The sequence below is a fragment of the Megachile rotundata genome, chromosome 11 (assembly GCF_050947335.1).
Source record: "Megachile rotundata isolate GNS110a chromosome 11, iyMegRotu1, whole genome shotgun sequence".
NCBI lineage: Eukaryota > Metazoa > Arthropoda > Insecta > Hymenoptera > Megachilidae > Megachile > Megachile rotundata.
This window is the reverse complement of record NC_134993.1, coordinates 10675482-10700722: the sequence shown is the minus strand read 5'-3', so window position 1 is coordinate 10700722 and position 25241 is coordinate 10675482. Positions and strand designations below refer to the sequence as shown.

General features: G+C 30.7%; 1 protein-coding gene across 8 annotated transcripts in view; it reads right to left on the bottom strand.

The window, feature by feature from the left end:
- The window catches only part of nrm (neuromusculin), a 544158-nt gene that overhangs the window by 18856 nt on the left and 500061 nt on the right, over nt 1-25241 (bottom strand). For 5 of the 8 annotated variants that reach the window (XM_076537545.1, XM_076537543.1, XM_076537546.1 and 2 more), the window contains one exon: nt 19529-19665. The exons of 2 other annotated variants lie outside the window; for them this stretch is intronic. Coding sequence is in view for 1 of the 6 variants with exons in the window: in XM_076537549.1 (XP_076393664.1) it covers nt 19477-19665 (189 nt within the window). In the remaining 5 variants the exon portion in view is untranslated. Of the gene's footprint in view, nt 1-7737; nt 19666-25241 lie in introns of those variants that run through there. One more of the 8 variants, XM_076537549.1, reaches the window with a different exon arrangement.

The window sequence follows — 25241 nt, the reverse complement described above, 5'->3', positions numbered from 1 at the left end:
TTGGGGATGCTTAAGAATGTATCATGGTGTTGATTAATTGTAAAGGTTGTTATATATGAAATTTATTTTATAAAAAAATATTGTCAAGCTGTCTATCAGATGTCATTTGTAATTCCCTTGGATTTTTAAAAAATTGTAAATAATTGTGACTTGAGAAAATTAATTTACTGTTTAAGTAAAGCAAACGAAATTAAATTTACAAATTATGTAAGAGATAAAATAAAGTGTTCTTTGAAATTTTATGTGAAAATTGATTTATTTAATGCATTTATAAATTGAAATTAAAAATAAATAAACAAATGAGTCACCATAATACCTCATTTCAGTAAAAATTACAGTTTAAAAAAAAATAACCTTAACACATTTCGTAAATTAAAATAAGAGGCTTGTAAACGAGTTTCAGTGATAAAATGAAAGTTTGATCAAACACGTGTTAAAAAACATTGAATATGCACCAACAGAGTTAATCGTATACAGCTTAAGATGTGTCAAGTGACTACTGTTTGTAGAGGATTAATCGTTTGTATCATTCGTACGTGTCGGTTGTATGAAGTCTTATACTACTTAAAACTGGAACGGTCTGATTAAAACAGGGTTGTACTACTGAAACGAGGTACTTTCGCAACTTTTAAATGACTTACTGAAATGGTTTGGTAAGAATTTTAGTACAATTGAACTCAAGATTTACTTGTGATTTTTATGTTTCAATGGTATAAAGTTTGAATGGTATTTAAATAGATGAATATGTAGGTCCGGCTAATTTATTATTGAATATTAGATGAAAGCTAGTTATGGTGTTCGACTTACTTTTTTAAAAATTGTATTTTGTATTTTTAAATACTTTGAATGAAATTTTTGGAATATAAGAAATGAAAACAATTATTATATTATTATACAAACTTACTTTACATTCAAACATTAAGTTTGAAGAGTTAGTACAGACTTTTTTACAGAAATAGAATGAAAGATTGTTGAAAAAAAATTTATCAAATGAAGATTGTTGAAAGAAAATTTATCAAATGAAAATTGTTGAAAGAAAAATTATCAAGTGAAAATTGTTGAAAGAAAATTTATCAAATGAAAATTGTTGAAAGAAAATTTATCAAATGAAAATTGTTGAAAGAAAATTTATCAAATGAAAATTGTTGAAAGAAAATTTATCAAATGAAAATTGTTGAAAGAAAATTTATCAAATGAAAATTGTTGAAAGAAAATTTATCAAATGAAAATTGTTGAAAGAAAAATTATCAAATGAAAATTGTTGACAGAAAATTTACCAAATGAGAATTGTTGAAAGAAAAATTATCAAATGAAAATTGTTGAAAGAAAATTTATCAAATGAAAATTGTTGAAAGAAAATTTATCAAATGAAAATTGTTGAAAGAAAATTTATCAAATGAAAATTGTTGAAAGCAAATGTATCAAATGAAAATTGTTGAAAGCAAATGTATCAAATGAAAATTGTTGAAAGAAAATTTATCAAGTGAAAATTGTTGAAAGAAAATTTATCAAATGAGAATTGTTGAGAGAAAAATTATCAAATGAAAATTGTTGAAAGAAAAATTATCAAATGAAAATTGTTGAAAGCAAATGTATCAAATGAAAATTGTTGAAAGAAAATTTATCAAATGAGAATTGTTGACAGAAGTTTTACCAAATGAAAATTGTTGGAATAAACTTTTTTCACAGAAACTTGTAGGAAGATAAAAAAAGATACGATTAAATGTCTGACCTGTGTGATAGCGACCAAAGACTGTCCAACGAAGGTGACATAAAATCCGTCCGGACTGACGGACAGAACTTTGATCCATGAACCAAGGCAACCAAGACCACATCCCACAATATTACCCCATCTAAGTCCCCAACGATCCAGAATATACGAGGCAGGGGAGAAGAAAATCACGTAGTAAGCCATGAACGACATCGCCGTCCAGTCAACAGCTAGTAAAGAGACGCCATAGTACCTGAACAAGTTTTTTTTTTCAAACTATAAACGTTAATGTTCACATTTCTCTATCGTGGGTTTTGTTGCCATTAATAAGCTTTGGATTAATAAGTATTTTTATTTCTTTGGTTTTTGTTGTTTCCTTTGATTTCGGGGAAGACATTTTTGTTTTTGAGTACTTTGGGAGATTTTTTGTTTGAGAGATTAATTTGTAGTTAAGTAATTTGTTTGGGTAATTTGTTTTAGTAATTTATATAGTGAAATTATAGTTATTATTTATTCTAATCATTTGTGTTCAAAATAATTTGTTGAAATAATTTTTTTCAATTAATTTGTTCAATAAATATATATTCAAATAATTTATTTAAATAATATGTATTCAAATAATTAATAGAAATAATTGAACAAAAGTATGTAAGAATAATTTTTAGTAATAGCCTTGTCATATTATTTATTATGTATTATATATATAATATACATATATATTACACATGTAACATATATCAAATCACATGTTACATATTACTTATGATGATTAATATATAATTAATAATGTTATTATATTATTATATTACTATGCTTATTACATTGTTATTATTTCTATTATAATATAGTATTATTACATTAATATATTTGTTATATGTGTAACATGTATGTCCTATATGTAACTTATATTAAGTCACATGTTATTATATTATTATATTACTATGCTTTTTACATTGCTATTATTTTTATTATATTATAATATTATGACATTGTTATACACAATTTTTATATGTATAACATATATGTTATGTATTTAACATATATTGAATCACATGTTACATATGACTTATGATATGATTTATGACTTATATTATTATATTACTATGTTTTTTACATTGTTTTTATTTTTATTATAATATAATATTGTTACATTATTAAATTTGTTATATTATATTATTATTATTATTATTATCATATTTGTTATATGAATATTATTATTATTACTCTTGTATTATAATATTACATCATTATGTTTATTATGTCATTATTATTATCATCATATCAATCTTGTTCTGACATTACATTATAACCTTATCAGACTCACTATCAGTCACATAACAATTATCAATTTTGCGTAATTAGCGCAAAACGTAATTAAATAAAACAACAATAAAAAAAGTAAAAATAAAAAGTACTAAATGTAACAATTAATTACAAGATTACACTAATAAATCAGATAAAAATTCAAGAAAAATAAATTAGTGTTCTATATGTTTATACTGCAGGTGGCAAAGGTTTATCTAATCAATAAGGAACCAAAGAATTAGTCTGATAATCATCATTTAAGCTTGTTAAGCTTAAGCTTATCTTTTGTGTTCATTTGAGAAATTAATTATTAATTTTAGAATGTGTGATCCAATGGCTTTATTATCAGATTTGAAACAAAAGTAGGTTAATATTTTTATTTTTAATTGTTATCTAACTTATTTTTAACGTTGTAATAATGATGTAATGAATTATGTAATCAAAATATTTGTGAGAATTTTTAATTTATTATGAGACTACTTTATGGATATTTTATATCAAAATTAATAACTATATTGTTCTATAGCATTTATTATAGTAACATTTATTAATATTTATTGATAGTTTAATATTTTATAATGATTGTATTATATTCATTAATTTTTAATATTTACTAGTTACTTAATTAACCAAAGAGTCAGTAATTAAATTTATGGCTCTAACTTGCATTTTCTTACAAAATTAATAATTATTTTACAAGATTTATTACATTATTTTTATTATTTTATAATATAATGTAATGACTATGCTATAGGTTCATTGATTTATAACATTTACTAGTTATTTAATTAACCAAACAGTCAGTAATTAAATTTATGGCTCTAACTTACATTTTCTTACAAAATTAAGAATTATATCACATGATTTATTATATTATTTTTATTATTTTCTAATATAATGTAATGATTATACTATAGGTTCATTAATTTATAACATTTACTATTTAATTAATTAACCAGAGAGTCAGCAATTAAATTTATGGCTCTAACTTGCATTTTCTTACAAAATTAATAATTATTTTACAAGATTTATTATATTATATTTATCATTTTATAATAATATTATGATGTACAATATTAACCAAATAAACTTTACCTAACCTAACCTAACCATTATAGTATACAATATTATAATATACTTAACCTAACCTAACCATTATAGTATGCAATATTATAATACATCTAACATAACTTAACCATTATAGTATACAATATTATAATACATCTAACCTATCCTAACCATTATAGTATACAATATTATAATACATCTAACCTAACCTAACCATTAATAGTTACAGTATTATAATATACTTAACCTAATCTAACTGTTATAATATATAATATTATAATAAACCTAATCTAACATAACCTAACCATATGGAGTGTATATTAGTATTATAATATAATATTTAACATTATGATATAATATTTATCATGCTACAACATAGTATAATCATTACATTATATATTCATTAATTTATAGCAATCATATCTCATCTAATTAACCAGAATTTTACCAAATTAAATTTACAACTATCCTCGCATTTTATTTCAAAATTAATACTCACATCCTATATTAAATTTCTAATATTTTTCCATTACTCTATCCATTAATTTATAACATCCACTTATTAAATTACCCAAAAAATCACCTAATTATACTCCCACACTAAACTTCTCTCAAACATCTCAAAAAATTCTTTCCCCAAAATCCAACAAAAACCCTTTCACATTTTCCACAAGTCTCACAAGTTTGCAACAAAAATTATTGGATTCCAAATTTTTTATTTTGAATAAATCTTATCCAAAGTTAAGACCTCCAACATCAAATACCTGCTGACTATGTTGGCAAAATTCAACAAAAGTCCTTCCACATTTTTCAAGTTTGCAACAATAATTTTTGGACCAAAAATTAGTTATTTTGAATAAATCTTATCCAAACTGACATTTTACACTTTTAAAAGTGTATAATCATTACACTTTTAAAAGTGTAAAATGTCAGTTGACATAAAATTACTTATACTCTACTGTAAGCCTGTATAACCCTTTGTACAACTAACTGTAAGCCTCATTACAGCTTTATAATTCTCTTATGAGAGTTCAACTTAAGCTTAAATAAAAAAAAATTTTATCCAAAGTTAAGACCTTCCTAAAGACTCAAATATCAAATACCTGCTGACTATGTTGGCAATAATCGAATACTGCACCCATTGTAAACTGCACAGGGACGAGTACAAACTGAACAACCCCACCATCAGCCATCTTCTTTTGTACACTTTCGTCCTCAACAAATCACCATTATCCTTTCCATCGTTATTTATTATCATCACCGGATTGTTCACGCACAATACCTCGCTCAAATCCTTCTCATTCGTCATCCTTCTCAACTCGCAAACTTCAAAATTACAGTAAATTTTCCAAAACTTGAAAATTTCGGTCAGTCAGTTTCTCGAGCGTTCCTCCATCGACTCCTTTCGAAGCCAGAATTTGTTGATCCCCGTAAACGATCCGACAAGAATGAAAACATTCTCTCTTGTAATCGCATCCCGATCGTGGCCGATTCGCGCCTGACGGTGCCATTTTGTCTTATCTTGATTCACGATTAAACAAGACTGTTATTTGCGACTACTTTTCCTTTCGATCGTTATCGCATGTTTATCGCACGTGTTTGCTCTAAACACCATCGAATTTAAACGATGAGCCGCTTCGATCGTGTTTTTCCATGCCGATCGATTGTAATCCGATGATTGCGCTCGGATTCCGCGATTCAGCATCCGCTCGAAGAATTAACGCGCTTTTATGGCTGTGAGCTGATTCGCAAACAGTCGAGCGCATAGTAATCTCGTTTTGTCTGGAAAATTTTTGGCGCCATCGGAGACTAGCGGACTAAGTCGGTGTTGCAATTTTATGCAAGCATGGGCTACGCTTTCTTATCGTGAAATTTCTGTTTGAGGTGCTTATAGTTCTCATTTAGAATTGACGGAGGTGAAATGAACTATATTGGTTTAAATTTGCTTTAAAAGTTCATATTTGTTTCATAGATTGTATGTTACATTTTATTTAAATTAATTGCAAGTGGGTTTGGAGAAATTTTTGCTTGATGTACATTAGCGTGTACTTGATAGTCTTAATTTATAATTGACAAGGTTAGAATATTTTACAATAAAATAAACTATTTATGACTTGGTCTAATATATTGTTTTACTAAACTTCATATTTATCTAATAAATTTATGCGTTATATTTTATAATTATTTAAATTAATTGCAGCAGTGGGTTTGGAGAAATTTCTGCTTGATGTACATACATCAGGGTGTACTTGATAGTCTTAATTTATAATTGACAAGGTTAGAATATTTTACAATAAAATAAACTATTTATGACTTGGTCTAAAATATTGTCTTACTAAACTTCATGTTTCTTTAATAAATGTGTATGCTACATTTTAAAATTATTTAAATTAATTGTAACAATGCCCTTCCTAAGATAGAAACAATTTGTGCTTCATTATATAAGTAATTGTTTAAAATACCTTCAAATGCAGATTAAAATTATAAAATTATAAGATTTTTGTAATTTCCTCAAACTGAAACAGTTTCAGTTAAATTTGCATAAGTAAAATGATTTAAAGTTGCATATAAAATAAGATTACATAAGAATATGTAATAATACTTGAGGAGTGTATGTATGAAATATAAAATTAAATAGTAAATATCAAGATTAGTATGCAAGGTTTATTGCAGTATATATAATGTATCATTAGAGAAAAATCAGTCGGTAATTGAAATTTTATTATAGCGCCATCTAGCGGACGGTGTTTTGCAGGTGCGCCTGGTAGCAGGATCGCAGAAAAGTGAGGAGGTATTCGGAGTAAGAGGTCTCCTACTTGCGCGCATGCGCGGTGACGCGCTACCTCTCCAACATGGCGGCGCATAGCGTCTCATGGCGCGATCGAATTAATGACCAGTTACATTTATTAATTATTCATTCTCTGAGTACAATTTACATACTTTTATGGTTGCAAAGTGTACATTAATTCTGTATTAACAATTACAGTTAACATTTACATTGATATTCCTTAATATCATCTCATAGTATTACTGATAATTATTAATAATTAATTTCTATCAAGCAAAATCGTAATAAATATTGTATGAGAAAATAGAGAATGAATTGGAGATTGATATTTAATTGCAAATGTGTATAAATTGTATTTAAGAAAGGAGTAATTAGTAATTTAGATATCTGTGACGCCATTAGACGCCATTGGACGCCATGTTGGAGAGGTGGTGCGAAGACGGGTGCGCTGCGCATGCGCAGAGTTGCGCGGGAGACCTCTTACTCCGGATACCTTCTCGCTTTTCTGCGATCCTGTTACCAGGAGTAGGCTTAAAACACCATACGCTAGATGGCGTTGATCGAATTTTAATTTTTACCGACCTTTTCCTAATGGTAATCGCATATGTCGTTAAATCATCATTTCTAAAATTCCAAAGATTCAAATTTATGTTTTCTAAAATCTAATAATTCTAAATTTGTAAATGATCATTTTATAAAATTTTCTAATAATTACCCACATTTGCAAATGTTTAAATTCCAAGTTTTTAAAATAGTAAATTAAATAAATTAAAGTCAGCATAAAGCGAATATGATCATTTTAGTAAATTTTAACTACAGACATAACATATTTCATTGGTATTACAAGAAGTGAATAACAACAGTATAATGAATATAACAGAAGTTTATTAAACATTACATTTTAACAATAAAGACAATGCAAATCTGAGGCTCCTTGAGTTACATAAGTTTACAATTCGTTACAAAATTAAACATCTCCGACAATTCTTTCCGTAAACTTCGCAACGCCATTAAATGCATTAACATCGACGGTAACATTAAATAAAAACATCGGAAAACGTGACAGACTGAACGTTGCGCAAAAATCTCTCCGTTGTAAAAATATGTGACGTTCGCGTATGGTACATTACTAAATTTCATTCTGCCATTAAATCATCTTGTAAACAAGCAAAACAACTCGTGCGAGTTCCCCGGTTCGAAAGTAACAAACTCGGAATTAATCGAATAATAGCGAACGCGCGACGCGCGCTAGAACAGATTAAAATTTGATAATTTCCGTAACTGACTATAGAATATAGACTTTATCTAACTTTCTATAATTGAAATAATCGTTTAACAAGTTACTTTTCGAGTATCTTTCATCGTTGAGCTTTATATCTTTACAACTTGGTATCTCCAATTTTGAAAAGCTGCTTTATGTACTATGCGTTTGATTAATTAGTAAAATTTACAGTTTCCATTCTTCGTGTCTTCGTTATGTAATTACGTGAATTCGTCATTAAATTCTCAAATCGTTCGGATAATCGCACCCTCGTATTTTACAAAAGAAACGCGCTTACCCTAAATGTAACAAATTTAAAAACGAATCAAACACGACAAAGTGTTTCACGGCGGACATATTTTAGTTCACGTAACGTCACTCTTATCGTTTATTGTTTCAATTGTTTATTTATACACGCAAGGTGTCTGAACTTATCTGTTGTCGAGCCCTCGAAAATATATTACAAATGACGGATCACTATCGTTACGAAGTGAAAGAACAATTTTCTCGTACGGATTAATATTAAAGTGTCTTGTTAATATTTATATATATATAATATATCTATACACATAGTCTAAATTGATTATTCGTATTGTATACAATTTATTGTTTAATAGTACTATTTAACGCTTGAGACCGTGTTACGGTACAATCGATATTTAACGTGTTTAACGTATGTATACAGAATGTATTACAAACTATTCAATTCACCGAGCAACAGTTCACAGGGCGATGCTCTGAATGTAAAAACACGTGGAAAAGATCGCTCTTTTATTTTTTCATCTTTCGACATTTTCGTGGGGCGGTGGAGTGGTTGGGAGATTTTGGTGGGGTGGGCCGGGTTCTGTGCTTTTGTTATTGTGTGACCGTTTTTTAGAGTTGATTATGTTTTTGGAGATTTGGGAATTTTGAAATTTGGGGATCTGGAAATTTTGAGATTTGAGGATTTGGTAATTTTGAAATTTACAGATTTCGTGATTTGGAAATTTAAGAAATGGGAAATTTGGAAATTTGTGAAACTTGAGAATTTCAGAAATTTCAAAATTTGGAAAATTAGGAATTTGAAAATTTGGAAATTGGAAACCCGGAATTTTCAATATTTAAAAATTAAAAAATTTGTATAAATAGTCCACATTATATCGAACCAGGCTCACCTTAGTTACTATCTAGTTACTCCTGCGTTTATTATATCTATGGAAATACGTACGGTGTTCCCGATCGATTGTTTTCTCCAACATTCATCCTTCAATATTAAATTAGTATATTTTATTTCCATCCTCGATTATCGCTTTTCGTGAAACGAAAAATCAATTATTAGAGAATTCTGAGATACAATTTTTTGTTGAAAAATTATTTAGTAAAATAAGAATGCAAATTATATCATTTTAAAGCATGAATATTATTAATAATGCAGTCTCTGGTCAGAAGAACAATGGAATAATAAAATAATTAAACAGAAGAACATTAGAATAATAAAGCAGTCAACTAGAACAGTAAGATCTTATAAACATTCAAATGAAACAACAGTAGAACGTTAAAACAATAAAGAAGTAGATCAGCAAAAAATAGGTCAATAAACAAAACACAAAAAATCAAAAGTACATTAAAAAATAACACAAAAGAATACTAAAATAAAAGAACAGTAATAAAGCAACAAAACTTCCATAATAAAACTAAAAAAATTACGAGCCTCCACCTTTTTTCCCAGATCCGCATTCAAATTTCGCGCTCTCGGTCCCAAAATGGCGGCCCGAGTCCTACAACCGTCCACCTCAAGCCTTCATCGAATTATAATCACGAGCAGAGCACTAACTCCGCCTCCAAATTTTCAGGAACTAAAGTACCCGATGGCAAGCATCGAATTTCGTCGCACGAAAAGCTCGAAGCCAGAAAAGTCGGAGAAACATTGAGTTCCTTTCGAATCGGCGCCAATCGAGCATCGCGTTCAGACATCGGAACACCGCGTACGTGATCCTTTTTGTTTGCCGCTTGGCATCCCGAAAGGCTTTCGAAGATTCCGGGAACAACGGGACGCGGGGTTCGGGGATTTAAGGGGCGGAAGGAGGGGGAGCATAGAACGAAATACGGTAACGCGTGTCACCACGGAAATCGAGTTCCGTTTTCCGGGACGAAAGCGTCGAGGCCGCGCTTCCGTGGCCAACATTTTCTCGGTACGCTTAACTGGCTAGGGTAAAATTTATCGAAAACGTTTCGATCGTTTCAATAATATCATTTGGCACGGTTCGACACGTACGTGTGTCTGTTTGTTTGCGTGTCCACGTATGTATCTGCGTGTGGTGTATCTGTCGGTCGATAGAACGTTCGTATGTACAAAGCTTCCGCTGTAATTTCGGTCTCTCCGGATTTTAACAAACGCTAACAACCATTGGCGTAACTACTCGAGTGGAACTGATTTTTGTATGGGGTGGAACTCTGGTTGAGACAGGGTGATTAGGGTTGTGTTAGGGTCGATTCTTCGATGATTGGAGTTTGATAGTTTGAAGGTGAGGACTTTTGATTGGAAATGAGAAGTTCGGAAATTTGGAAAGTTGACAAGGAATTTGGTGGTATTGGAGGTAGTTGGTTTTATTAGAGATGATTAGAAGTTTGAGAGTTTGGAAATGGAAAGGGGGGTGAGGAGTATAAAAATTTGAGAACTAGGGATTTAACAAGAGGGAAATTTGAGAAATAGGGATTTAGAAATAGGGACATTTGAGAACTGGGAATTTGCAAGTTAAAGGTTTGGGAATACTGAATTTTAGGAATTAGGAATTTTGGAAATAGGGAAATTTGAGAATGGGGGATTTGCAAATACGGAATTTGGAGAATTAGAAATTTTACAAATAGGGAAATTTGAGAATTAGGGATTTAGAAATAGGGAATTTTGGGAATTAGAAATTTTGGAAATAGGAAAATTTGAGAATTAGGGATTAACAAATAGGGAATTTTGAGAATTGGGGATTTAGAAATAGGGAATTTTGAGAATTGGGGATTTAGAAATAGGGAATTTTGAGAATTGGGGATTTGGAAATAGGGAATTTTGAGAATTAGAGATTTAACAATAGGGAAATTTGAGAATTAGGGATTTGCATATAGGGAATTTTGAGAATTAAAAATTTTACAAATAGGGAATTTTGAGATTTAGGGATTTGAGAATAGGGAATTTTGAGAATTGAGAATTTGGAAATAGGGAATTTTGAGAATTAGGGATTTAACAATAGGAAAATTTGAGAATTAGAGATTTGTAAACATGTAATTTTGAGAATTAGAAATTTTACAAATAGGGAAATTTGAGAATTAGGGGTTTTGAAATAGGGAATTTTGAGAATTAGAAATTGTACAAATAGGGAAATTTGAGTATTAGGGATTTGGAAATAGGGAATTTGAAAATTTGGAAATATGGGAATTTAAATATTTAGAAATTTGAAAAGTTGAGAAGTAAGATATTTTGAAATCTGGAAGTTTGGAAGTTTGAAAATTTGGGAGTTCAAGATTTGGCTACTAGGGGATTTTTAATTTGGGGATTTGTGAAGCTAGAGATTTGGTAGTTTCAGAACTTAAGGATTTCAAGTTTTGCAAATTTAGAAATTTAGAAATTTGAAGTCTGTGAATTTGTAATGTAGGAATTTTGGATCTTGGAATTTTATAAACTAGGGAATTTGGGGATATAGAAGTTAAACATTTAGAATTTGTAGATTTGGAAATTTGAAATTTTGCTGATTTAGAAATATGGGAAGCCATGATCTAGGGAATTATTTGTCTAGGGAATTTATGGTCTAGGGAATTCATGTTCTACACCATTTATGGTTTAGGGAATTCATAGTTTAAGGAATTTATAATCTAGGGAATTCAGTAACTTGGATATTTGAGAATTCTGGTACTAAAAAATTTGAATACTAGGGAATTTAAAAATTTTAAAAGTTGCAAAGGTACAAAAATAAATATATAATATTATAATTTACAAATTCAAAAATTTGCAAATGTACCAGAAAAATTGGAAAATTCTGTATTTTAGGAATTCATAAATTCATCAAATTCGACAATTTTTAAATTTGACATTTCACAAACTATCAAACTTCAAATTTCATATCACGAAGTATACGAAGAGTTTTACGTTCACACCCCTTTCGCTATATGTGAAGCCATAACCTATATTTCGAGAGTGCGAGGTCCACCCTGGATCCTGCGTAGTTACGCCAATGCTAACAATATATTTCACCGTTACTGACACAACGACACGATATCTAAACGGTTACTGGGGTCTTTCTCGTTCCCAGACAGCCAGTCGAACCAAACGAATGGAAACACGCGTTGAGTGAAGGTGTCTCGAAGCTTGCCATATTGTTGCAATTTAACGCCATTTTCTATTGCAACTTTAAATGCTTTGTCGATACTTTCCCCGTGTAATTAAATTTGTTTCAACTCTGACTAAATTAATTTGTTACAAACGTTTCTCTGAGTACTTTGAAAAATTTTTTAAAATGATATTTTAAATAAATTGATTGAAAAATATATTTTAAATAAATTTATTGAAAAATATATACTAAATACATTTATTTAAAAATATATACTGAAACGTTATATTTTGTTGCATAACATGAATGTTGTAAATAATGAAGTTTGCAATTTTTAACCTTTTTAAAAAAAAATTGAGGAAGCTTGCAAAATAAACAAATTTTAAAATACATAGAAATAATTAATATTTATATTGAATTTGAACTTGAAAATATTGTAAAGTAGGTGAAATTAAATTTCTTACAAAAGTATGTTAAAAATTGCTAAACAATTTTTTGTGATAAATAAAAGTATTTTTTTTTTAACAAGTCAATAATGCTTGGTTTAATATATTATATTCCATACAAGGCACAAGTGGTTTAAAAGAAATAAAATTATGTAAAATTGTTCAAAAAAATGATTATTTCAAAGAAGAATCAGTAATTGTTGCCAATATTGTAATGAAGCATCAATGACTCACTTTCATAACCTCAAAATTCACAAATTACTAGTATAACCTTAAAAACTTATACATCACCAAAAAATTAATATTTACATCAAAATAATTTTAACCTTTACTAACATTGAATCTTCAAATCATTTAAATAACCCAATAAATAATAAAGTATCAATGACTCACTTTCATAATCTCAAAATTGACAAATTGCAAGTATAACCTCAAATATTTATACATCACCATAAAATTAATATTTATAACAAAATAATTTTAACCTTTACTAACATTGAACCTTCAAATCATTTAAATAATTCAATAAATAATAAAGTATCAATGACTCACTTTCATAACCTCAAAATTGACAAATTGCAAGTATAACCTCAAATATTTGTACATCACCAAAATAGTAATATTTATAACAAAATAATTTTAACCTTCATTTCAAATCATTTAACTAACCTAACAAATAATAAATTATAGAAATGATAGTTCAGTATAAAGCCAAATAGGAGTATTAATTATGGGAATACGTCATCTACGTCCAAGCACAGCGGTAATCGACAGCGCGTAACCGAAACGTAAGAAAAATTAATAACAGTACCACATGGCTGGTAGTTTCATCAGGAGTCAGCATTTCCTTGGAAATCCTTTCAAGGATCCCATTTTTCTTAGAAATCTGGCAAGTCCTTCGCGTTCATCGCGGTTTCCTGTTAAAAATATAATATTAACGGACTTCCGACGACAAACCGTTGTCCTCTGGCTGTCTGGTTATTTCCGTCGGTGTCACGTGTTACCATACGTGGTTCTACGTGGCTAGAAAACAGGGCCGGACTAAGATCTATTGGAGCCCTTCCTTTCCATTGCTATTTATAGTGACATATGTCTTTGTGTTAACATATATTTTCATTAACATATGTTAATATGATTACTAACCAAATATATGTTAATGTAGCCTGACATGTTAATGTGATTATTAAACCAAACATGTGTTAACGTAACCTAACATATGTAACATGATGATTAGTCAAACATATGTTAGCCTAACCCAACATATGTTAATATGATTATTAATCAAACATATGTTAGCCTAACCCAACATATGTTAATATGATTATTAATCAAACATATGTTAGCCTAACCCAACATATGTAATATGATTATTAATCAAACATATGGTAACCTAATCCAACATATGTAATATGATTATTAATCAAACATATGTTAACCTAACCTAACATATGTAATATGATTATTAACCAAACATATGTTAACCTAACCCAACATATGTGATATGATTATTAATCAAATGTATGTTAACCTAGCCTAACATATGTTAATATGATTATTAACTTATGACATTTGACTGTTATATTACTCATTGATTATCCTTAAATTTTGATACAAAATTTCAAATAGAAAATTATATATTTTTATTTTAACACAGAAAAATATTTTGTTGCAGCTCCACAGTCAACCTTCAAACACAAACACAATTTATTTTTGAAAAATTTCATATTAAATCTAGCTATGAATTAAATAGTGTTCTCAGGGTTCCATGAACACTTAGTCCGGCCCTGGTCACCGCTCGTTAACGCTACAGTAATGTCTCGCCTAATTTTTTCTCGACTTTCGTATTTCATTTTCCATGGAAAAATTCGTATAATGTACAAACTTACAAACGGGCTGTGTGAGAGGTATTATTTTACAAAATAGGGAATAGAAGCGGTTAGAATTACGCTAATTAGTCGGCAATCACTTGGCAATCGCGTGAATTCGACGAATGGCTGCGATATGTGTCATCTTTAACATTTAACAAGATACTATAATAACGTTTATCGATCATTCACCCCTTTAGCCGCTTTAATTAGACAATTTGATCCCAGAACACATGGTAATAGTTTATAAACGTACCATTTATTTATTTATTTATTTATATAATTTCATACGTATTTATATATTTATATATATATATATTTATGTATATATGTATAAATTTACAGGTATCCGCGAATTTCTTTTCTGTCTCGTGGATCCTACCGCCTATCTAGGTCCGGTTTATCGAGCAATGTCATCTTGTCGGCCGTACGGGTCTCTAAACGTTATCGGAAGGCTTGCAAAAAGGAGATATCTAGTTGGAAGATAAATAACTTATCTTGATGATTTAGATAATTATGCAGAATATGGTAGCTATCTTCAATTTGAGACACCATTAAATTTCTTGTCAACTGAAATGTATTCATTAGTGGCAGTGAATGTTGAGATCTAGGGAATTTGGTGAATTTGGTAAAGTTTAGGAATTTAGGAAATATATTCAATTTTAATCGTTCCAAATTTTCTATTGATTCTAATGTGTTGCTTGAGGTTAGTGGAGAGTGGGATCTAGGGAATTTGGAGGAGGGAAATTTAGGGAGTTTGGGAATATTTTTCTAGGGTTCTGGGGATTTGGAAAATAGGAGAGTGATTTTGGGGAGTAGGAATTTCGGTATTTAGGAATTTGGGGATATGGAGATTTGGGAATGTGGGCATTTGGGAATCTAGGGATTTGGGAATGTAGGAATTTGGAAATCTAGGGATTTGGGAATGTAGGAATTTCGGGATATAGGGATTAGAAATATAGGAAATTGGGAATTTAGGAATTTGGGAGCCTGGGAATTTGGGACTCTAGGAATTTGGAGATTTAGGGACTTGGGAATCTAGGGAATTGGGGAATGTAGAAATTGGGGGATATGGGAATTTAGAAATATAGGAAATTGGGAATTTAGGAATTTGGGGATCTAGAGATTTGGAAATATAGGAAATTGGGAATTTAGGAATTTGGGGATCTAGGGATTTGGGGATCTAGAAATTTGGGGATCTAGGGATTTGGAGATTTAGGGATTTGGGAATCTAGGGAATTGGGGAATGTAGAAATTTGGGGATATGGGAATTTAAAAATATAGGAAATTTGAGCTTTAGGAATTTGGGAATCTAGGGATTTGGGGTTCTAGGAATTTGGAGAACTGGGAATTTGGGAATCTAGGAATTTGAAGATCTAGGGATTTGGGAACCTAGGAATTTGAGAACGCAGAGATTTAGAAATATAGTAAATTGAGAATTTAGGAATTTGGAGATCTAGGGATTTGGGAACCTACTAATTTGGGGATCTAGGAATTTGGAGATCTGGGAATTTGGGGATCTAGGGATTTGGGGATCTAAGAATTTGTGAATCTAGGGATTTGGGGTTTTAGGAATTTGGGGATCTAGGGATTTTGTAATGTAAGAATATGGAGATCTAGGGACTTAGGGGTTTAAAAACTTGGAAGTCTAGGGACTTATGTGTTTAAAAGTTTGGAAGTCTAGGGTCTTATGTGTTTAAAAGTTTGGAAGTCTAGGGACTTATGTGTTTAAAAGCTTGGAAGTCTAAGGACTTATGTGTTTAAAAACTTGAAAGTCTAGGGACTTATGTGTTTAAAAACTTGAATGTCTAGGAACTTATGTGTTTAAAAGCTTGAAAGTCTAGGGACTTGTAGAAATTTCTGAAATTAATTTTTGTTGAAATTTGAAAAACTAAACTTTAAAAATTTCTAAATTACTTTATCAAGAACAATCATAAAAAATTATTATAATTTTGTCAAACAAAAAAAAACTAGAATCTTTTCTCTATTTCATATCGTATTACAATAACAATGACCTTGATAAAATATGTCAAGGTCATCGAAATTGAAAATAGCTGCCATACCCTGAATAATCTAATCAACAAGACCTTTGCAAAGTGCGGAGAGGAAGACTGGAACAAGGTTGAAGCTATCAAGGTCGACTCATCTGCAAAAACAATGAATCAGTACGTCCTTGGTGCAAGTCTCCCGCGATACTGAGATATCTTTGGTATCAAATAGACGTGAATGAACGAACTCGCTGCAGAACGATTCAAGATAAATTCACCGTGCGTTCTTTTACTTTCGAAACGTAGAAATATGGTTTATGGTTGTAACTGTCTGTAAAGTGATACGTATGACCTGCGCCATGACAGTTATCGTCCATCGATGTCGCAAGATTAGTTCTGCAAATTTAAAAAAGCAAGTTTACTTTCTTTGTTTTTTACTGATTTTACTTTTTGACTGATACTTTTAACTGCTTCAGTCAATATTTCGGTATATTGCCAGAACTCTTCTTGTGGCGCGCGCACGATGGTTGCAATAAAAAGCTATTTATAATTTAGTAGAGCTTGTAAAAATTTTAAAGGAGTTATGTCACGAATAAAAAATGTAAAATTCAAATTTTATTTAACAAAAGTTTTACTTTATCATTTGAGTTTCACATTTTTATTCTTTTTGTTTGATCTTCATTTTTAATTTCAATAACCATCTGACAAATACGTAAAAGACACATGACGTCATAGCCGCAGCGAGTTCGTCAAATATATCTAAAAACGAGGTATATTAAATATTAAAGCTTGCAAAGGGAGTTCCTGGAAAACAACACTGCCAACGATAGTTTCTTTATAGTTTGTTGGGTCGTATATTCACAGGGTTAGATAAGTTTCGGTCTGCACAGCAAGTTGGGGCAAGGGCAACTTATAAAATAATTTGGGGCAGTGTGTTACATTAACTTCCTTTTGATTACAGTGTTTGGTGTAAGCAAGATGGCGGAGATATTGGAGCACAAGATGGCGGAGATATCGGAGCACAAGATGGCGGCGTGAAGCTCCGCGACATCAAAATGGCGGCGTTAAGTTCCACTACTCCAAAATAGCGGCGTCCGTATTCACAGCGGTGCTCAAAAACTTAATACAATAATTCTTTAAAAACTTACAAGCTTTTAACAATTGAGTATTCAATTTTTTATTTTATGTAAAGTAATAGAATAATTCTTTAAGAACTTAAAAAATAATTCCTTAAGGCTTTCTTGTATTTCTAAATAATTCCTTAAGAAATAAGGACCTAAAGAATAATTCTTTAAGGTCCCAAAAAATAATTCTTTAAAAACCTAAAATATAATTCTTTAAGCATCCAAAAAGTAATTCTACAAAAACCTAAAATATAATTCTTTAAGCATCCAAAAAGTAATTCTATAAAAACCTAAAATATAATTCTTTAAAAACTCAAAAAACAATTCTCCAAAAGCCTAAAATACATTTCTTTAAGTACCTTAAAAAAGTAATCCGTTAAGGACCCAAAAAATTCTTCGAAATATAAAACGACAAAGTAACCAATATGGCGGAACACAGTACAAACGCATATAAATCACGGAAGAGTGTTATCGACCCACGTTATGGTTCTCAGTTCGATATATTGCATAAAGTACCTTGACACTCAATGAAACATTTTTATATGTGGCTGTGATCCAAGTATCTGACTTTATCTCTCCATGTATCTTTTAAACTGCTGTCTCGGCGATTGGATTTCGTTTACTTTGACGCCTGACCGATTTTACGATCTTCTTAAATTATACCTTGGACGTGGAGCCTTTAGAACCTTCGAACGATCAATATGCATTGACAATGCTTGCAAGATTTTATTTATTCGAATATTTGTTTTGTGAGTTCAGTTGTGGATGGAGTTTTGAAACTCTATCGCCATTTTGTTAATATTTCACTTATGAAACTTGTGAAACTTATGACACTTGTAATAGAATGTATATGTACAAAGTTTATAGAAATATAGTGACATTCATTCTAAATTTTATTAAAGGAGAAAGTGTATTTTTATGTCAAAATTTGGTCATCAAGGTTTTCTGATTGTTTGCAACAAATATATTTAAGTTTGAGGTAATTAACTTAACTTTGAGGTTATGTTCGAATTCATGCTGTTGAATCACTTCAAACTCTTCAGTGAATACACTGTTTCTAAATGTGTTCTACTATTTGAGTTACATTTGAACTGACATTAAAGAAAGTCAGTTATATAACAAGAAGGTTATTCATCAATAAACAAAATATAAAATATCAACAAAATGTCTGATATCATTAAACATAAAACTTTGTACAAAATCCTAAAACCTAGTACAACTTTGTCATAATATTCACTACGTGTGAGTTAAAATACCCACATCACTTAATCGAATACATCAGAAACTTAAGACCCTGCATACTCATCGCCCGAAGACCCATTCACATATCACCTAACTCGTCAAATCATCAAATGCACAAATAATCTCCAAACGCGACAGACTCCAAAGCCTTCAGTAACCTTAAAAGCCTCAAGTAACCTTACCCGATGAAAAATATATCACACTGCCCCAAAACGCCCAGCTGCCCACGCGTAGTACCCTGACAAAGAACAAAGTTAACAAAGCTAGAATATCACGAGTTAAACTTTGTCACAGTAGAGAATACTCTACGGACTTAAGAAAGGTGCCCGTCGGGGCAACTTGCTGAACAGACCGTAATAAAGGAAAATAAGCACATTGGAAGGTTAAAGAAGCTCTTCGTTCTCGTCCGTGACCCCGTACATCTGTGGCCGTCGTTCCTGAAGCTGTTGTTGTTGTTTCTGAGCTTGTTGTTTCTTGAGGAGCGCGATGCTGGCAGCTTTGTAGTTGATCGGCCCGTAGGAGCGGTAGTCCACGTCCGCGTAGTCGAGATCCGAAAATTCCGGCTTGAAGGGCTGCGTAAACAGAACATTACAACGAACACCTTAAAATCAGGTACACACGTGTGGGTCAATGTGGCAAGCGTTATGGCAGTTCGATGCTAAGTCCTTTGGAGAAGCAAGTTTGGGAAAATCTTTGGTGTTCGATATTAAGTGAAACATTTTTTTTGGTATTTTTTAAAAATTGATTTAGTAAAATTTAAGATACTTGATCGAGGTGAAGTATTTCTCCTGGAGTATGTGTGTTAATTTATGCTTTATCGTTTATTTTTCATTTCAAATTATAAGGTCAAGGCAAATATTAATATTAATAATTTCAATTTTAGTTTTGTAGTTTAGTGTTATTTAGTTGATGAATTAGCGTGCATATTCATGTTTTATATCTGGCTTTTTCAACTTTATTTTATCGAAGATGTCATTTTTTAAAGGATATTCTATTGCAGCGACTGCGGTACACAAAATGGCGGTGTGGAACAACATGGACGACGTTCCCTCCGCGGCCATGTTGTGGCGCTATAAAAGACGTTGTGTGCTATCAAATGACCAGACACCTTGCGTGTGTAAATGAAAATCTTGAAATGTGCAAATCTCAAAATTACCAAATCTCCAAATCTCCAAATTCTAAAATCTCAAAATTACCAAATCCCCAAATTTAAAAATTCGCAAATTTCCAAATCCTCAAATTCCCAAATCTTCAAATCTCAAAATCCATAAATCCCCAAATTTAAAAATTCGCAAATTTCCAAATCCTCAAATTCCCAAATCTTCAAATCTCCAAATTCTCAAATCTCAAAATCCACAAATCCCCAAATACCCAAATACCCAAATCTCCAAATCTCCAAATCTTCAAATCTCAAAATCCCCAAATCTCCAAACCTTCAAATCTCCAAATCCCCAAATCTCCAAAAACTCAATCAATTCTAAAAAACGGTCACACAATAACAAAAAGCACAGAACCCGGCCCACCCCACCAAAATCTCCCACCCACTCCACCGCCACACGAAAATGTCGAAAGATGAAAAAATAAAAGAGCAATCTTTTCCACGTGTTTTTACATTCAGAGCATCGCCCTGTGAACTGTTGCTCGGTGAATTGAATAGTTTGTAATACATTCTGTATACATACGTTAAACGCGTTAAATATCGATTATACCGTAACACGGTCTCAAGCGTTAAATAGTACTATTAAACAATAAATTGTATACAATACGAATAATCAATTTAGACTATGTGTATAGATATATTATATATATATAAATATTAACAAGACACTTTAATATTAATCCGTACGAGAAAATTGTTCTTTCACTTCGTAACGATAGTGATCCGTCATTTGCAATATATTTTCGAGGGCTCGACAACAGATAAGTTCAGACACCTTGCGTGTATAAATAAACAATTGAAACAATAAACGATAAGAGTGACGTTACGTGAACTAAAATATGTCCGCCGTGAAACACTTTGTCGTGTTTGATTCGTTTTTAAATTTGTTACATTTAGGGTAAGCGCGTTTCTTTTGTAAAATACGAGGGTGCGATTATCCGAACGATTTGAGAATTTAATGACGAATTCACGTAATTACGTAACGAAGACACGAAGAATGGGAACTGTAAATTTTACTAATTAATCGAACGCATAGTACATAAAGCAGCTTTTCAAAATTGGAGATACCAAGTTGTAAAGATATAAAGCTCAACGATGAAAGATACTTGAAAAGTAACTTGTTAAACGATTATTTCAATTATAGAAAGTTAGATAAAGTCTATATTCTATAGTCAGTTACGGAAATTATCAAATTTTAATCTGTTCTAGCGCGCGTCGCGCGTTCGCTATTATTCGATTAATTCCGAGTTTGTTACTTTCGAACCGGGGAACTCGCACGAGTTGTTTTGCTTGTTTACAAGATGATTTAATGGCAGAATGAAATTTACTAATGTACCATACGCGAATGTCACATATTTTTACAACGGAGAGATTTTTGCGCAACGTTCAGTCTGTCACGTTTTCCGATGTTTTTATTTAATGTTACCGTCGATGTTAATGCATTTAATGGCGTTGCGAAGTTTGCAGAAAAGATCGTCGGAGATGTTTAACTTTGTAACGAATTGTAAACTTATGTAACTCAAGGAGCCTCAGATTTGCAATGTCTTTATTATTAAAATGTAATGTTTAATAAACTTCTGTTATATTCATTATACTGTTGTTATTCGCTTCTTGTAATACCAATGAAATATGTTATGTCTGTAGTTAACATTTACTACAATGATCATATTCGCTTTATACTGACTTTAATTTATTTAATTTAGTATTTTAAAAATTTGGGAATTTGGGAATTTGTACATTTGGAAATGTGGGAAATTTAATGTAGAAACTAGCTACTTTCGTTAAGTTAGTGATACGGTATCTTCGAATTGAATTCGCAGATGCTATTCTTGGGATTTTAGCGGTATTGTGTTTGGCCAGAGTGTATCGCGAACGGAATGTTTCGAGACAACGAGGATCGAAATTAATATTCCTCTCAGAATTATTATAGTATCAGGTACATGAATAATTTAAGATGCCACCGACGAACAGAATCCTTCATATCCCTTTGTGTTTGATTGCTGATAATTAGAAATACGAACACTCGTGAAATTCTATTTACTCGCGCACATATGTATCTCGCATAAAATTAATTCCATCATATTGTACCGCTATCTCTGTATCATAGTAGCCGAAATGAACTTCAGACTTTACTTTTCGAGTTCCATCGGATACTGAGTTTACAGACCGAAATTGAAATGTAAGAATATTAACTAACTTTCTTGTTCGGGGGTTGATGGATTATGTTGGAAAATTTTGGTACAGGGCTGTTCAAAAAAGGTGTGCTCGGTAATTAGTTATACTGTTTTATTCAGAGCTTTAAGTTAAGTAGAGCTTTTATTTTAGATTTAAGGTTATGTTTGTATCAATTGATAGTCTCGTTATTTATTAGTTTGGAATAAATTTATAAAGTTGGGGTTTTTGCAAATTTTAAGTTTTTGAAAAGAAAGAACATTTAAATAAAAAGACCATTTTTTTCTGGAAAATTTGAATGACAGACTCGTGCTACTTCGAAATTGATGGCACAGTTATTGTGTAGTCCGAGTATTTTTTGATTAAACTTCACAGATTGATGTTCAAAACCTGGGGACATTTTTCGTCGCGTTAAAAACAGATAAATTCTTTCTGATTGTGAATGCTTGCTTTTCGATTCATGAACCTAGCAAAATATTGCAAAAAGTTTGTAACTGAAGTCAGAATAAATTAGGATGTGGACATAACTTTAGCTTCTTTATTTTAGAATGTATTATACTTTTCTTTCATTTTGTTAAATGATTTATTTATTATTTATTTGAAGTATTAAACTTTTAAACCTAACAAATTAATTTTCATACATTTATTTCGTTTAATTTAAAAATAGATTAACAATAGATTTAATTAATATAAATATGTTAAACAACAAACTGTTTCCTATATTGCATTTTTCAGCCTATGAATTATTTTGTATTTACAATTATATTATTATGTGACCATGGTATAATTATTTATGAAAAACAGTATTGAATAATAGTCAATGATTCATAAAATATTCACAAAGTATTTGTTTAATATCTTGAAATCAACCTATAACAAATTTATGTATACTCGTGTGCAAAGGATCAAGGGTCTACAATATCGAAAGCTGACTTTATTCTCAGTGTGGTACAAGTATTGCATCGATACCGATAATAAATTCAAGCAATACGACGTAATTCATAGAATACAATGTACCTACAAGGCATGTCGGACGCCAAAATTGTCCTAGTAAATGTACGTATCGCTCTTTGTCTGCTGACCCTCCTATGAACAAACATTTATATACAATTGATATGTATGCCAGAATACAATCATTCAATTACTACTTCGGGTTTCAGGAGGAATAGCTTCGGTAATGGCGGCATTTCGAGTAAAATTTTTATATAAACGCGTATCCGATTATCGACGCGTGTGGAGCCGCGGCCATATAACCGATAGTCGCCATTGGCCACCAAGGTCTCCGGAACCCTTTAGATTTTTGTCCGTGGATCGATGGAAGCGAAGTTTGCAAAGTAAAAATAAACACGAGAGACGAATTGGTCGTCGCGTTGCGAACAGTGCTGCCCCCGCGAAAGAACGCGAAGATAACCTCAAAAGAGCTGCGCGCCATCGCGGACGGAGTTGAAAAGTGTATCGAAGTCGATGGCGGGATTTTTGAACGGTTACTTTGAGCCTTGTATATCTTCGCGTTTTATATCGTTATAAACGCAAATTGGCATTTTTGATACCTTTTGCGAGGCCTATGGTAACGTTCAAACTAGCTCCACATTGATAATGCGACAAGTTTTTATATAAAAATTTTTACTTGAAATTCTGAATTATTGTTTTACCAATATTTGTCATGCTTTTGATTTACTGTTCCTTCTGTAACACCCTGTACTTAGAAATCTTTTGTAACATTGAATTTTCGAATTTTAAATAAGCAAATAGTTGATCGTTTGAAGTAACCTAGAATTATTTAACTACTGATATTTTTTATGATTTTACATGACATGAAATTATTTATCGCGTTTTAAGTTTCGAACGAAATTAATTTGGTTTTTCAAATTTATTTCAGGGAGTTTTAAATTCTTGCAAAAACCACGAGGATAATTTCTCTTCAATCTAGATTTCTGAAAAGGAATTTATGTTATTGTTTTAGTTATGGCAGAATTAAATAAAAAATTCCTTTGTCTCGTATCAATTTTTATATATGAAATACTTACCAATCGTGCGGATGTCAATAAGGAAATAAAAGATAAAGAATTGTAACGAATAATGTAATAAAAACAAGAAGCTGAAAGCAACTTTCGAAGAAAGCAAACGGGAAACAAACGCAAACGCAAACACAGTGATTGAACGTCAGCAAATAAAACAAACTCCAACGAAAGCAATAAAATAATAATTAACAAATAAAATGTATTTCCTACCTGTAATTGTGTCGTAAAGATAAGAATTTTATCCGATGACTTTTATGCAAAGTATTGTTAGTTAATTTTATTTAATTGTAAACATTTTTTAAATTGTTCGACAAAAGCTTGCTAGCTTTATGAGACAATTTGGATATTAATATTTTTGTTATGTAAATTAAATAATCAGGTTATATTAATTGTTGTATTAAAATCATTTAAATTTCCTTAAGTTTATGTTAATTTTAGAATGTTTATGTTAATTTAATTTAGGTTATTCAGTAAATTTACAGATTTGGTTAAAGACGTTTACGCTGCAATTCGTAACTATTTTTTGATATTTTTATGTAAGGTGAGTTTTGTGAAGTAGACTCTCGTTATATGGCCTGTTACAGTTGCAATGTGGTAATTTAGAAATATAGAAATTCAGAGAGTAGAAGTTGGAAAATTTGAAAATTATGAATTTTTAAATAAAAACATTCTTATATTTTTAGTTTAGGAAATTTTCCAATTTTCCAATTTTCCAATTTTCCAATTTTCCAATTTTCCAATTTTCCAATTTTTCAGTTTTCCAATTGTTCAGTTTTTCAATTTTCCAATTCTCAAA